Below are 13,879 nucleotides of genomic sequence, written 5' to 3'. Positions count from 1 at the left end.
CGTGCCATCCATGTCTCCCTATAATCCTAGTATCAGAGTAGCATGGTCAATAACTGCGGGGAGAAAGGAGACGAGGTCCATGCGGGAGCCAAGAGCGAATCAAAAATGCCCCTCTGCTCCTTCGATATAACTTTGTTATATTCATCGGCTCGAATATTCCGAGGATGACCCTATGTGATTCGCAGGATTCCCTCTCATGACCTCATGACAGAGCTAGCTGCTTCTCATTCTCACTATTTTAATACTTCGTCTTCGAAAGTGGAGAGCGAGATATGTGGCTGTCATTAGGGGATGTGGAGTCTCGGCACTGTACATATGTAGGTAGAATGTGGAGGTGGAGGTGGGGGAGAAGTCTGGGGAACTGTACATACACATCTGAATTATAGAACCTCGTTGGTAGGTACATACCTCAGTTGATTCTTACAGATATCTAGAGAGAAAGCTGCGCAAAACAAGAGCACAGGATGATCGACTCGTGTTCAAGAAACATGAATGACGTCCCGGCGAAGAAGACCTCATGTAACCCTAACACAACGGCTTCGGCACAATGTGATGCGCTCAAAGAGTTGACCAAGCCAGGATCCGGATCCGCGGGACCAATCATTCAATTTCTTCTTGTCTTGTCCTGTAGGTTTCCTTCCCTCATTGGCACAAGCGACCCAATCGCAGCGCATACGCACCGACGGGACACGTCAGGAGATACAGACAAATAACCTCCACTAAGATGGTGTCGTCTTGTCACTGACATGGGGATTATTTCCAGCAAAGGCTGTGCGGGGTCGGCTTTCTTCTGGGAAGCATGGGCTGTCACTGACGCGCACACAAGTGCTCCTATTTAAAGGGCCCTCTTGGCCGCGTAGATCGTTTCTTTTTCCTGGTGCTGATGTTCTCATGTGCATGCCGTGAGAGTGAATCTTCCTCAAGTCGACCATCATGTTGGTTGGCAACATCTATGTCATTGCGGGCATCGCCGTCGTCGGCGGTGCCCTCTTTGGCTTTGATATCTCTTCCATGTCAGCTCAGCTGAACGAAAACTCTTACAAATGTTACTTTAACCAAGGCCCTCAGGGTCCTCCATTCACCGATGATGCAGACTGTTCCGGCCCCGAATCACTGGTTCAAGGAGGTATCACCGCATCCATGTCCGCTGGCTCTTGGCTGGGCGCCTTGATTTCCGGTCCATTGTCTGATCGCATTGGCCGAAAGACTTCCATCATGGCCGGTTGCTCTCTTTGGTGAGTCCATACACTTGTTTGACTGAGAGGGAGAACAAAAAGCAAGGCAGAATTATGTTACTGACATCTTGAGTGCAAAGGATAATTGGGTCCACGATCATGTGCGCCTCCCAGAACATTGGCATGCTCATTGTGGGCCGTATCTTCAACGGTCTCTGTGTCGGTATCGAATCTGCCCAGGTACCCGTGTACATCAGTGAAATCTCGCCGCCGTCGAAACGAGGTCGGTTTGTTGGTGTCCAACAATGGGCTATCACATGGGGTATTCTTATCATGTTCTAGTAAGCTCTGGCCTAACCCAGATGTATGACACCACCATGGACTAACCGGTCCCTCAAGTATTTCGTATGGATGTTCCTACATCGGCGATCGGTCCGCCTTTGGATATAGCACGGCAGCGTGGAGAATCCCTTGGGGTCTGCAGATGATTCCCGCCGTCTTCCTCTTCCTGGGTATGATGATTCTCCCAGAATCACCGCGATGGCTGGCCCGAAAGGACCGCTGGGAGGAATGCCAGACCATCCTGGCGAAAGTCCACTGTAAGGGAGACATGAGCCACCCATTTGTAGCGCTCGAAATGCAGGACATCCGGGAGATGTGTGACTTTGAACGCCAGTTCAAGAATGTCACGTACTTCGACCTCTTCAAACCGAGAATGTTGAACCGCACCATCATTGGCCTTTTCATGCAGATCTGGTCCCAGTTGACTGGCATGAACGTGATGAGTAAGTGACCCGCCCGGGCCTCTGGAGAGATACCTCGACTAACGTATCATGGTGCAGTGTATTATATTACATATGTCTTCTCGATGGCCGGTTATTCCGGAGATTCAAACCTCCTTGCCTCTTCCATTCAATACATAATTAACGTCCTCATGACCCTACCAGCTCTGATCTGGTTGGATCGCTGGGGCCGTCGGCCGACCTTGCTCATTGGCGCGGTACTTATGGGCACCTTCATGTATGCCAATGGTGCCATCATGGCCGTCCATGGCGAGGTCGTACCAGGAGGTATCGACGGAGTCGCCCAGCAGTCGATGAGATTACACGGCGCGGCGGCTAAAGGGTTGATCGCGTGTACCTACCTCTTCGTGGCCTCCTATGCCCCAACCTGGGGCCCCGTCAGCTGGACCTACCCACCAGAGCTGTACCCCATGCGTCTCAGAGGTAAAGGTGTCGCCTTATCAACGTCCGGGAACTGGGCGTTCAACACCGCGTTGGGTTTGTTCACCCCCCCTGCATTTGCCAACATTCGCTGGCAGACGTATATCATCTTTGGAGTGTTCAACACCGCTATGTTCATTCATGTCTACTTCTTCTTCCCTGAGACGGCCGGTAAGACTTTGGAGGAGACTGAGGCTATGTTCGAGGATCCCAATGGCATCAAATATATCGGCACACCGGCATGGAAGACACGGGTAACGACGGGGCGTATCGAGCAATTGGAGAGAGGTGATGTCGAGGGTCTCGAGTCGAAGGCGCAGCAAGAACCGGCGGCTCGGGAGGTCGAAGTGACTCAGCCGGAGCAGAAGACTGCATCGTAGGTTGCGAACCGTTGAGATGCGGACCTCCAGAAGAATGCTGCAAGAAAGCGCGAGGATATAAGATGAGGATGTGGTAATTTGAATGCATATTCATGAGTTTCTAGTTAATAGCCTACTACTTTAACCACATTCATTAAGAATCAATTATAGTGACAGCTCAGGCTACGGCGCATGCTTTCTGTCATCTAGTAATACAAATTGATCCTTTGTTAAGTGGTAAACTATATAGTGGCCCTACGATCAACTACTCCTGCTATAAGACACGGTCGGGCAAGACTAGTCTATATTGTTTGAGTGATAAGCAAGCGTTATTCCCACAAGTACCACAAACAACATAGCTAAGTGCACCTCGAAACATGATGTACCGTTGTAGCCTTGCAACTAACTTCGGGCTTCTATGTATCGCCGATCTATGAGTGAAAACTAGCTCTATGGTGTGTTGTGCTGTGATCATCGCTGGAATGCGTGGATGCCGCGTCAGACGTATTGCTGATCTACATCATTCTTATTTATGTATCGTGGCCTCGCCCATTAGGCTCAGTTGGGTTCTTATGTTGTCAGAAAGTACGTACTCTATTTCCCAACTTGAGACAATATTCACTGCATTCCAGGGTATCAATGAAAGTTATTCATCTCACGCACAGTGAAAGAACTAGAACCATATACAATTGAAATAAGCCCAAGGGCACAAATATGTAACGCATCTGAAAGATAGACAAGGAAAAGACGCGGTTATCCAAACCTGACAATGAAATCAAACAGTGGTCGTTAACACGTTCTCCTACATCTTCCTCCTGGATGGAGCACCCCGTTTAGCAGCCGCATCATAAAGGGCCTGAATATCGTTTTTCCACTGCTCCTCATCTACACGCTTCACGCGGCGATCGTACGTCATCAAACCATTCACCTCGCCTTCAACGTCGGTGGTCTGTGTCCAGACACCTCCGCTGCATTCGAATCTGCGAACCTGGTCCTCAAACTCCGTTAACAGGATGTGACCGCGGTAGTTCCATGCCTCGAGTGTTTCGTCGATCTCATACGTCTCGTTGATATGGTTGATGGCCTCTTGGACGTTCCAGAGACTGGGATAGTTAGCAGATGTCATCACGAGACGTGGACTCTGTGAACTCACTTTTCGATGGAGACGTTGTGACCGATGCCTCCGAATTCTCCTTGGAAACCAATACGGCTGGGATCGTGGGGGCTGGATGACAGGGAGTAAAAGGGAGTTCCGCACTGGGGATTGGCATAGTGATGATTATCCTGCGACCGTCAGCTATCATATCGCGATCTGGTGTGGTCGCCTTCACTTACGCTGAAGTCACCTGCACCATGGTCTATCCAGCCTGATGTCGAATCGACCAGCCTGCTTGGATCCAGCTCCTTCACTCGGTCTGTCAATTCAAACTCCGGGTAGTACGATGTGATCTGACCCCATCCCTCATTATAGATGACCTGCAAGGAAGGGTTAGAGTGGGAGAGACACAAAATCGACTGAGCTACTTACCCAGGCAATAATACTGGGATAGCTCTTGAACTGGTTCACGAGGACCTCTAACTGTCTGGAAAATTCCTCCTGTTGCGACGCATTAGGTATGATATCGCTGGTAGCACAGGGATCCGGTCTTGACAGGGGACGCGCAGACGGCATGTCCTGGATGACTAGCAGTCCTAGTTCGTCGCAGGCCCGATAGAAAAGCGCTGGCTCGACCTTGATCTATGATGTTTGTTAGTATAGCTCCTAAGGGCCCCTGGTATCGTCTCACTCACATGTTTCCGAACCATGTTAAAGCCAAGGTCCTTCAAGAACTTGAGGTCATATACCATGGCCTCTCGGGTGGGTGGTGTATAAAGTCCATCAGGCCAGTAACCTTGGTCAAGGGTTCCGAACATGAAGATAAATTCACCGTTCAGCAACGGACGGACTACACCGTCGACCTTGCCTTTGGCAATCGTGCGGAAACCGACATAGCTGTGGACTTCCTCGTCGCCCATCGTGACGGTTACATTGTACAATTTCGGAGAGTCCGGTGACCATAGCTCTACACCATCAACAACGAAGTCGAAGGTCTGATCTGACGTTCCCTGGCCGGATCCAACCTCCTCATCACCGTCATAGACCTTGACCTCGACCGGCGACCCGCTTGTCGTCGCAGTATTGGCAGTGACAGTAACTAGTTCGCTATATTAGTATCAAGAAGACGCATATCGAAGGGCACTACGTACCTTTACCGTTCATGTCGGCGGCAAGATCCAGTCGTGTGATATGGTTCGCAGGTGCAGCTTCGATCCAGACACTCTGCCAAATGCCGCTGCAGGGCGTGTAGAAGATATGTGCGGGGACTAATCTCTGCTTGCCAATAGGAATGACATCGTCTCCACTATCTGTGGGATCATGGACAAAGACGAGGCTATCATACGTTAGTTGCTATCAGTGTCACGGAATGAGCTGCACATACAGTTCGTTTTCGCCATCACGATTCACAAACTCGGTGATATCAAATGCGAAGTGAAAGTAACCTCCGCGGTGGAACCCAGCCTTCTTGCCGTTAACGAAGACTGTCGCCTCATAGTCTACCGCGGCAAAGTTCACCAGAACGTTCTGGTCTTTGAAAGTCTGGGGAACAGTGAACTGCGTGGTAAACCACGAATATAAAGTATCTTTCCCTTGGATACCTGGAGATGTGCTGATGAGTATGTGCTATGACACCAGGCTGACTGGCATAACTTACCGGATAGACCACTCTCGAGACAGGAAGGCACCAGAACCTCGTGTGCGAGGGGTTGTCCAAATGGTGGACTGTCAAGAGCAGCAAGGCTTTGTGCGTCCTGATACTGCCAGATGCCGTTCAGATTCTTCCACTCAGACCGCTCGAGCTGCGGACGGGGATACTCTGGCCAAGGGTCGGTGCCGGCTTTGTCCGTCCATGGCGTGGTCAATGGGGGTTCTTTGACGGCATATGGAGTCGCTTGGCGAGCCTTGTTTTGATGGAGTGCTGCGGGCACCGCAGCTAGGGCATGAGTTGCCAACAGAAGCACGAGAGATGAACCAGCAAAATACATGTTTATCACTGCTGAGAAGGTGTCGGCTCCTGTCCACTGCAGGGATGAACCCGTGAGACGCAGCGGGCGGGCATTTTGCCCGTGGTATTTATACTTGGAGCACCTGGCATCCTGACAGAAGCCTCGCTGGAGCCCCGATCCTGGAACAGCCAATTGATTGCTGGCACATTATTCCGACAGGATCCATCAGATAGCTCAGTGAATACATCCCCCGCACACGGCCATGACTCTTCGCCTTACCCTTGCAGGGACGGCATCATGCGCCCAACAAGGTAACCCCGCAATTGCTAGAGTAGGGTTTTGCCGGTAGGTACCAGCCGAGCCCGGACAATTGGCAGTCAACTGGGCTCTCTTGGCACATTAGTCGGTGGATTAGAGGATCCGCAGGGTCATCCCTTGGAACGCGATCGCTCGATCAACTAGGCAATCTTTGCATGATGGGTCGGAGACACCATTCAGATCTGGAGTCTGATGAGTCGACCTTGACAGATCACTGATTTTTGTAAGCTATTTCTTGTTTGTCAACGGAAAAGACCGAGATATGAAGGAGACCGAGGGTTGATATTCCACTTCCCATTTGGGAAATTGATCCTCTGACCTGCGGAGACCTATTCTTGGCATCAGGCTGGCTGCTTTCAGCCTTCTGCTTTCGCCCCTCTCATAGGATCTCTCCTAAGCGGTGAGATAGTATGGCCTATTGGATAAAAATGGGATATGATCCACGGATTCAAGCTCGGTCTTTGGGCAAAGTGGGGGATATTGAACTTTCGTGAATGCCGGTACAAGCCACTTCTTCTCCGTCCCAATTTTCGAGTCCCCGTTGACCACATGGACAAAGCACGACCATTGGCAATCATTGCTGATTAACCCCTGAGTATCAACGCCACTCAGGTCCATCCACAATGCTACCATACATTCCTAGACTTTAATTATCACCCACCGTGGTCTTTGTTGTTTTGGCCTACTAGTGCCCCGGGCGATGGATATTGTTTTGCCCCAGCCCAAACAAAATTAAAACCGCGCAAAAATAGGATAACTGTGCACTTGACCGGAGTACCTCGGATATACTTGATCATGGGATACCAACAAATCTTTCTAGCAGATACAGAGCAGAACTCTGGAAGATGTTGTCTGGCTTAGCGCGAGGATAGTGACATCATGGATCCCGTTTCCCTGGTATAGGCCAATCATAGCCCTAACGACATGCGAGTGAGAGGAACTAATGCAGACAAGAGCAGCAAGTTGTCATGTCAGTCCGTCATTGGCAGGTTCGACACAATGGAATGTACTATATTTCTTGGTTTCTGCCTGGATTAATATAGGGCGCGATGAGGTACATGTTGTGGCGGTGGATAAACTCCGCAGCCCAGTCCGAAGGGCTTTGTATGTACTGATGTAAGACTGATGTTAAACATAGCCCCTCACTTCGGGGTTAATTCTACAGCAAGTTTCTAGAACGAAGCATACATGAAAGAACAGGGCAACTGGTCTTGGGCATGGCTTGCTCTTCAGGCGTGGAAGGGTTGTTCTGGTAACAACCAACATTAAGCTATGTTACACCAAAATCTCTTCAGTCTGCTTGATTCTTTGATTTATTTTTAGTTTGCTTGGGAGTCTTAGTTTCCTTTCACATACGACTCTCGGCAGTTAGACAGGGACCTCTTTTTTCACTTGGACATTGTATTCTTGGCAAATATGACCGGTGTGTGTACCGCCACTTGCTGGCTTTCCTTATCCCACTATGACCATCCATGACCATCCATGACCGAGACCAAGATGGACCAAAACACACGGAAAGAACCTTCTCCTGTGCGTTGTACTGAGTACAGTACCCACAGGAAGTGTTTCTATGTGCCAATCCTTGTCCATTGTATAGTCCAACCAACAATTACACACATGAGTTGTGTGGGGCCTGACTTACTATAGTACAGACTATTAACAACAATAGTTGATCTACGTGATTTGGCCTACTAGCGGATGGCACTATACCAGGCTAAGATGTATCATACCCAAAAAGGCCCCATAGATTCTAGATGGCTTCTGGTGTATTTCTAAACACCATAAGCTTATCGCCGAAGGCATTTTACCCTGGACCAGTACTCAGGAGAAGCCACATAGAAGGCGATTCGAGGCGCCAACAATGCAGGGAGACCGTGGAGGACCCACCGAGTAAAAGGAATGATATGTCCGTCTCTGCACGGAAGTCCGACAACGGACTCTTTCAACGTATGAAAATTGCCTTGGGCTGGCGGAGATGCAAGGTGTATTTGCCAAAGTTTGTGGCGTCCACGAAAGCTGCGATGATGGGCATTTATGGGTTATTCGGACTTTTATTTGCGGACCAATTAATTTGGACACGAATAGGGATAGATTTGGGTTGTAAGTTCTTGTTTATAAATTTGCCAATGTCTTGCTTGTTGGGTTGGGATCGTGCTAGATCGATGTGGTTTATGCAACATGTCAATGACAAATGTAGATTCTATTTTATTGTCTCCATATTCTGTTGCGTTTATTAGGACATTTGATTGACAATCTGAAACACTTTACATCACTGGGCAGATCTTGGAATACCTATAATTGCCCATCCCCCTTGCTTGGTCTCCTTGCTGAGTTGTCCTCACCACCACGAAGCCCTACGACAAACATGACATACAAAGAAAAATGTTGAGTTGTCGGGTTGGTGGCTATTCTACGGCCCTCTCGCAATTATTTCAGCATATTTCTCGTCTGACTGAGTCGTAGTGGCAAATGTGGCTTCGGCCTTTGCCAGACTCCAAAGGAGAGTTATCTACTCTTCCGTTCTATCTTACCAAGGCAGATCAATGACAGCACGTCTTCCCAGGTGTGTGGGTGTCCTCAAGGCCGTGAAACTGATAATGTGAAGAGGGTTGCAAAAACCAAAGCAAGACAAGGATTGCCATGTCTTCGCGTGATCTATCCCTTATGTTGAATAGACGATAGAAGGCCAACGGCATGTCAATTGTTCAACTAGCGACCGTCGCCTGGACAGTTGAAAGATACATTCACAAGAAACAAACGAAAGAATATCATATCGCAAAACATGTCATCGATCCATATTCACTCAGCCTTAGCAATTTTTTGCAGCTGCTCATACCCTCCGTTAAAGATATCAGAGTCACCACCATGCTTATAGCTGTCGGAATTCTGCCAGATGGTGTAGGTCGCCCAATCGCCAGGGATCGTCGAGGGCGCCGAGTCGCTATACGCGGCGAGTACGAGAGGACAGGTGCTGCCAAAGCCGCCGGCGTTTCCGGTGCAGGTCTTCCACCAGTCGGCGGTGGAGTAGATCAGGGGGTAGACACCGGTTGCCTTCTGATACGTATCGACGAAGTCTTTGATCCAGGCAACCATGTCTTCGGCGCTTTTGTCGTAGCAGGTGGCACCGTATGGGTTGTATTCGATATCGAGCATACCGGGCAATGTGATGCCGTCCTTGGACCAGCCGCCACCGTTCTTGAGGAAGAATTCCGCTTGCTCCGCGCCAGAGGAGGAGTCGGGAAGCGCGAAATGGTAGCCTCCGCGAATCAGACCGGCGTCGGTAGCGCCTTGATAATGTGAGCTGAAGACCTTGTCCGTGAAGGTGGTGCCCTCGGTTGCCTGCGAATGTTAACAACACGATCAAAATATCAAGACGAACAGTGACACACTTTGATCATGACGAAGCGAGCGCCATCGTTATAGGCCGCCTTGAAGTCTACGGTGGCTTGATGGTTGGAGATATCAAAACCCTGGACTGTCTCCGAAGTGGCCTTCAGGGATAGACCGGCGGTAGCGCTGAGGGCGAGGTTGGCGAGCTTCATCGTGGTTGCTGGTTGTCTGTGTCTGCAAGTGATGACCGTGGTGTTGATGGCATCTCCTGGTGGGTGCAGGACCCTAGATATAAGGGTCTTTTAGAGTGGATTTACTTGGCGCAATGTGTCGGGTTATCATTCAGGGAAAGCATGGAAATTACCATGTCGGGCAATGATGATGCACATCCCAATCTAGATGAGCACTGCAGAACTGAATGTGTAGGTTGGATTGTAACGTCGGTTGAGTATCGTCAGATGATCCTTGTAATAGATTAAAAAGGGGCAACTGTTATTGGCTTCGTGATATGTGAAGCTGTGGGGCATTCTCTGGATACGAAGCCTTGGATGCACCGGTGGCTCCCTTGTTGTTATTTTTAACCATAACACGAACCACCGGCACTATTCTGTCAGGGCAAGCAAGTATACGTTATTGGGACTATTTCAGAGAGGTCGATCCATGCTCTAAAGCTGCAGCATCTTGAGGACGAGCGTGAAGAAACAGAAAAAAACCGAGGATTGTTGTGGCGCGATGGACGATCTCTTCTGTATATCGTAAAGATCGACCCAAAGTTCCCTTGATTAATGGGGCTGGATGGAGGATGCATCCAATCCGCGCGACGCCAAGTCGGTAAATACGAGAAATCATAGGATACAACCAGGGTGAAAAGGCCTCTAATATCTTTTAATCAAAGGACGTGCCTTTGGTCCGGTTTCACACACATCGACCCTGTTATGCGGCAGGATAGCTAGATTATGCCATAATTATACGAGTAAAGCCATCCATACCATATACTGATTGTTCTGCTGGACTATTTTACTGCGACTTCCGGCTACAATCGGAATGGCAGTTTGATTCACCCCTCGAGAGGAAGACATAACTTCATACGCAGTAACAGAGCTGACGCTGGCAGCGAGCGCCGAAGCATGTAGGTGATACTAGCAGTTTCACTTGGAGCCAGCACTTGCAGTTCTCAGATACATGGACATTATTCTTCTGGAAGTCCCTTCATTTGAATTATGCGACTCACACTAGTATGAAGACCATCCTCATAGTATTAGACATTGTGTCATAAGGTAGTTTGGGCTCTATATTTGCTACCACGACACTAGCGATAATGACTTGAATTTCCGTAGCATGTTCCCATGTAAGGCTCCTAACGACAATTCGTAGTTCTAGGCTGTATGTAGCTGCTTGCCAGTCCTCTCACAGGCGCTAGGCATTCATTAAGTCACACAGAAAATTTAGAGCCCAGGGATTCCAAGACTTGCCATCACGAGCAGCATAGACATGGCGAGATGATGATCCCTATGATTCATCTGAACGTATGGTCTCTTCGTGTTACTTGAGGGCTCTCTGACATTATTTATGCGCATGCCCTTATTAAGTAATCGGTGCCATGTGTCTCTCAAAAGATGGCTGAGTCTATTGCCTCTCATGGGCTCTTTATACTCATTTCGAGTTGTCTTCTAGCTGGCTGAGCGATTTCTCAGGTACTTCGGTCTCAAATTTGGCTAGAATATGAAGTTGGCCTGGATTGTGCTAAACCTGAGCTGGTTGAAATTTGGCCCTGTTAGAGGGGCTCGTTGAATATGCTCTTTGCACAAATGCAGCTAAACGTTACTCAAAGTCGACAGCATGTTAGGGTCTTCATCATGGACCTGTGCGATGATGCTGTGGCCGTAGTTCAATATTATGTTGGCACATAAGACTTAAGCGGGGCGTTTACGAGCATGCCAATAACAATCGTTGCTTATACGTTGGGCCAAGGCTAGAGACTGCTGGTCTCGTTGATATCGACGAATAATTTGGATAGTAGCGGCCACTAGTGCAAGCGTCAGTCCACTTCCTGTTCATTAGTAGACCTTATTATGGCCCATCAGAATCTCCCCAAGTGAGCTCAAGCCACATTGATCTATAAAAGCCATACTGTAGTAGACAGTCTTTCGCAAGCCCAGTTGTTCTTATTGACAGGGTCTCACGTTCATTCGTATATGATGGCCTCAGGAGTTATTATCGACCCTTATTCCCTCCTCCGGGCAGCTCCACTTGCAACAAGCACCGGAAGTCTCGTTCTTGCTACTAGCGAACTCATATTCTACTCCGGGCTGGTTCAGCCGCCGATTCGTGAGAAGTCCGACTCGATTCTTGCAGATTATTGGCGTTATATATTCCCGAGAGGAGTGAGCCTCGTACTAGTCCTCAATTTCACGACGATCGGTACTTCGCTATGCAATATTCTTTGGACGAATCCTTGCTCCCGACCGCTGCCTGTGTCTCGCACAACGTTCTACTGGGCTGGCCTTATTGGGGCCATTGGGCATCTGGCTTTTGTACCGTTCGTCGCACCGCCGATTCAACGCATTCTTAACAATACCGACCCCGACCCCGAAGCCGAAGCGAGTAAGGAGATGCACACTTGGCTGGGAGTACATCGCATTCGCATGTTGGTGGCGGATATACCTGCCTGGTTGGCGTTTGTGGGTGCTGCCATGTTGATCGATCCGTGAACCGCTATCAGGGTTTGTCTTGATTGCCTGGTCTCTATCTAGTATAGTTGTTATGGCTTTCTAGCTTTGAGATTTGTATAGTAGGAGAATATACCGGTTAGGATGGACCGACGCGGGTCGGGTATCGTGGACCTCGGTTGAAGGCTGCGAGAGGCTTGTGTATGTATAAAGGGCTGTTTGATGCGGTGGAGGCTCGCTCTCTCAATAGATAGACTATGTATAGCATCAGACGAATGACACAAAGCACAGCCATAGATAGTTCCACGACAAACCTATGAGTAGATTGTGAGCTTCGCTAATCAGCGTCTGCCTGCATGGACTGATAACAGGGAAATCAGCATCGCTTTCGGTGGTCAGGGCAAACTCCCACGATAAACGGCAGACATCGTAAAGATCTGCACTAACAGGCGAAGCATAAGCGATATCAAGTGGAAGGAATCAGTCAGGGTGAAATGTAACCGTAGAAAAGAGATGACTACAACTGATAACCGTCGGCGGACTCCGTCATGCGGGGAAATACCCTGATAAGCAGAAGCATATCATCATTCTTGCCCCACATCCATAGTTCAGTATTCGATAGCTTATTAAGGCTTAAAAAGTCAAGTTACGAGTGTCTCTGGCTTGCAAATTTCCCCTGGAAACTGTTTAAAACTACACGATGCCAACAAAGTACGTCGACCGTCCGATCCCCCAAATTTCGCTGGCCAATTTCGACCAGCGAATCGATGAGATCACTGCGGATCTCGTCCACGCCGCCGAGAATGTCGGTTTCTTCACGATTGTCGATCATGGTATCTCTATCGATGAGATCGAGACCATGTTCGCGACCACTGAGCGCTTCTTCAACCTCCCTGACGACGTCAAGGCCACCGTGCCGTGGAATCCCAACAATGTCGGCTGGGAAAAGAAGTCCCAGGTCAGGCCATCCACAGGCCAACCAGACACGAAGGAATCATACCAGTTACAGTTCGGAGAGAACATGACCAACCTGTGGTTAGAGGATGCCCACCTCCCCGGGTTTCGCACAACGTCCTTGACTTTCATGCATCGTGTGCAGGGGGTGTCGGAACAATTGATGCGGTGCTTTGCACGCGGCCTCGGCTTTCCGGAAGAGTACTTTATCAAATGCCATGATGTGTCTCGTCACAATGAACAGACCACCATGCGACTGCTGCATTACTTTGCTCTACCGGAAAAGTCTGATGGGAACACGTATCATCGGGCGGGTGCCCATGCCGACTGGGATTTTTTGACATTGCTATTTCAGAAGGATGGGCAAAGTGGATTAGAAATATGTCCTGGTCGCGAGGCTGTGACGGAGTTTGGGATCGGCGATGAATGGACTCGGGTGGAAGCGCGTACGGGTGAGATCGTCTGTAATATCGGGGACCTGCTCATGTCGTGGTCGGATGATCGCTTTAAATCAACTTTTCATCGTGTCAAAGCTCCGTCGGAGCCGGGAGACTACTATGGCGATCGGTATAGCATTGCATACTTCAATCAGCCGTGCAAGGATGCCCTCATCCAGGGACCAAAGAAGAAATATCCGATGCTGACGGGGGAGCAGTTCAATACACGGGCTATGCAAAGAAACTTTGCAGCCTTGCAGGAGAAGTTGAAGACCATGGAGGCGTCGGCCTAAGCCATGTGGTATCATGTACTTAATTTTTGATTATCAAGGTTCTATGTACAAAGTCTTTCCAATATACGTCAACTCA

General features: G+C 49.2%; 5 protein-coding genes across 5 annotated transcripts; 3 read left to right on the top strand and 2 right to left on the bottom strand.

The window, feature by feature from the left end:
- Nucleotides 1-902: 902 nt before the first annotated feature.
- F9C07_4227 (general substrate transporter) lies at nucleotides 903-2,778 on the top strand (the record flags this gene model as incomplete). Its single annotated transcript, XM_041290806.2, has 4 exons — nucleotides 903-1,235; nucleotides 1,316-1,516; nucleotides 1,575-1,960; nucleotides 2,018-2,778. Exons 1-4 carry the CDS (start codon nucleotides 934-936, stop codon nucleotides 2,776-2,778), a joined length of 1,650 nt encoding a protein of 549 aa, XP_041143930.1. The 5' UTR covers nucleotides 903-933.
- Nucleotides 2,779-3,559: 781 nt separating this feature from the next.
- Nucleotides 3,560-5,841, bottom strand: F9C07_4226 (putative hydrolase; the record flags this gene model as incomplete). Its single annotated transcript, XM_041290818.1, has 8 exons — nucleotides 3,560-3,860; nucleotides 3,911-4,041; nucleotides 4,093-4,233; nucleotides 4,286-4,495; nucleotides 4,549-4,952; nucleotides 5,005-5,189; nucleotides 5,238-5,454; nucleotides 5,511-5,841. The coding sequence occupies 8 exons, from the start codon at nucleotides 5,839-5,841 to the stop codon at nucleotides 3,560-3,562; spliced, it is 1,920 nt and encodes a 639-aa protein (XP_041143929.1).
- Nucleotides 5,842-8,919: 3,078 nt separating this feature from the next.
- On the bottom strand, nucleotides 8,920-9,662 carry F9C07_4225 (glycoside hydrolase superfamily; the record flags this gene model as incomplete). The annotated part of the gene is made up of 2 exons (XM_041290812.1): nucleotides 8,920-9,459; nucleotides 9,510-9,662. 2 exons carry the CDS (start codon nucleotides 9,660-9,662, stop codon nucleotides 8,920-8,922), a joined length of 693 nt encoding a protein of 230 aa, XP_041143928.1.
- A 1,983-nt stretch (nucleotides 9,663-11,645) lies between these two features.
- Nucleotides 11,646-12,161, top strand: F9C07_4224 (putative integral membrane protein; the record flags this gene model as incomplete). Its single annotated transcript, XM_041285297.2, has 1 exon — nucleotides 11,646-12,161. One exon carries the CDS (start codon nucleotides 11,646-11,648, stop codon nucleotides 12,159-12,161), a length of 516 nt encoding a protein of 171 aa, XP_041143927.2.
- Nucleotides 12,162-12,819: 658 nt separating this feature from the next.
- F9C07_4223 (putative leucoanthocyanidin dioxygenase) lies at nucleotides 12,820-13,803 on the top strand (the record flags this gene model as incomplete). The annotated part of the gene is made up of 1 exon (XM_041285296.1): nucleotides 12,820-13,803. One exon carries the CDS (start codon nucleotides 12,820-12,822, stop codon nucleotides 13,801-13,803), a length of 984 nt encoding a protein of 327 aa, XP_041143926.1.
- Nucleotides 13,804-13,879: the final 76 nt, after the last annotated feature.

Source organism: Aspergillus flavus, chromosome 3 (assembly GCF_009017415.1).
Source record: "Aspergillus flavus chromosome 3, complete sequence".
In the NCBI taxonomy this organism is placed as follows: domain Eukaryota; kingdom Fungi; phylum Ascomycota; class Eurotiomycetes; order Eurotiales; family Aspergillaceae; genus Aspergillus; species Aspergillus flavus.
The sequence above is the reverse complement of the archived record's forward strand: the minus strand, read 5'-3'. Positions and strand labels throughout refer to the sequence as shown.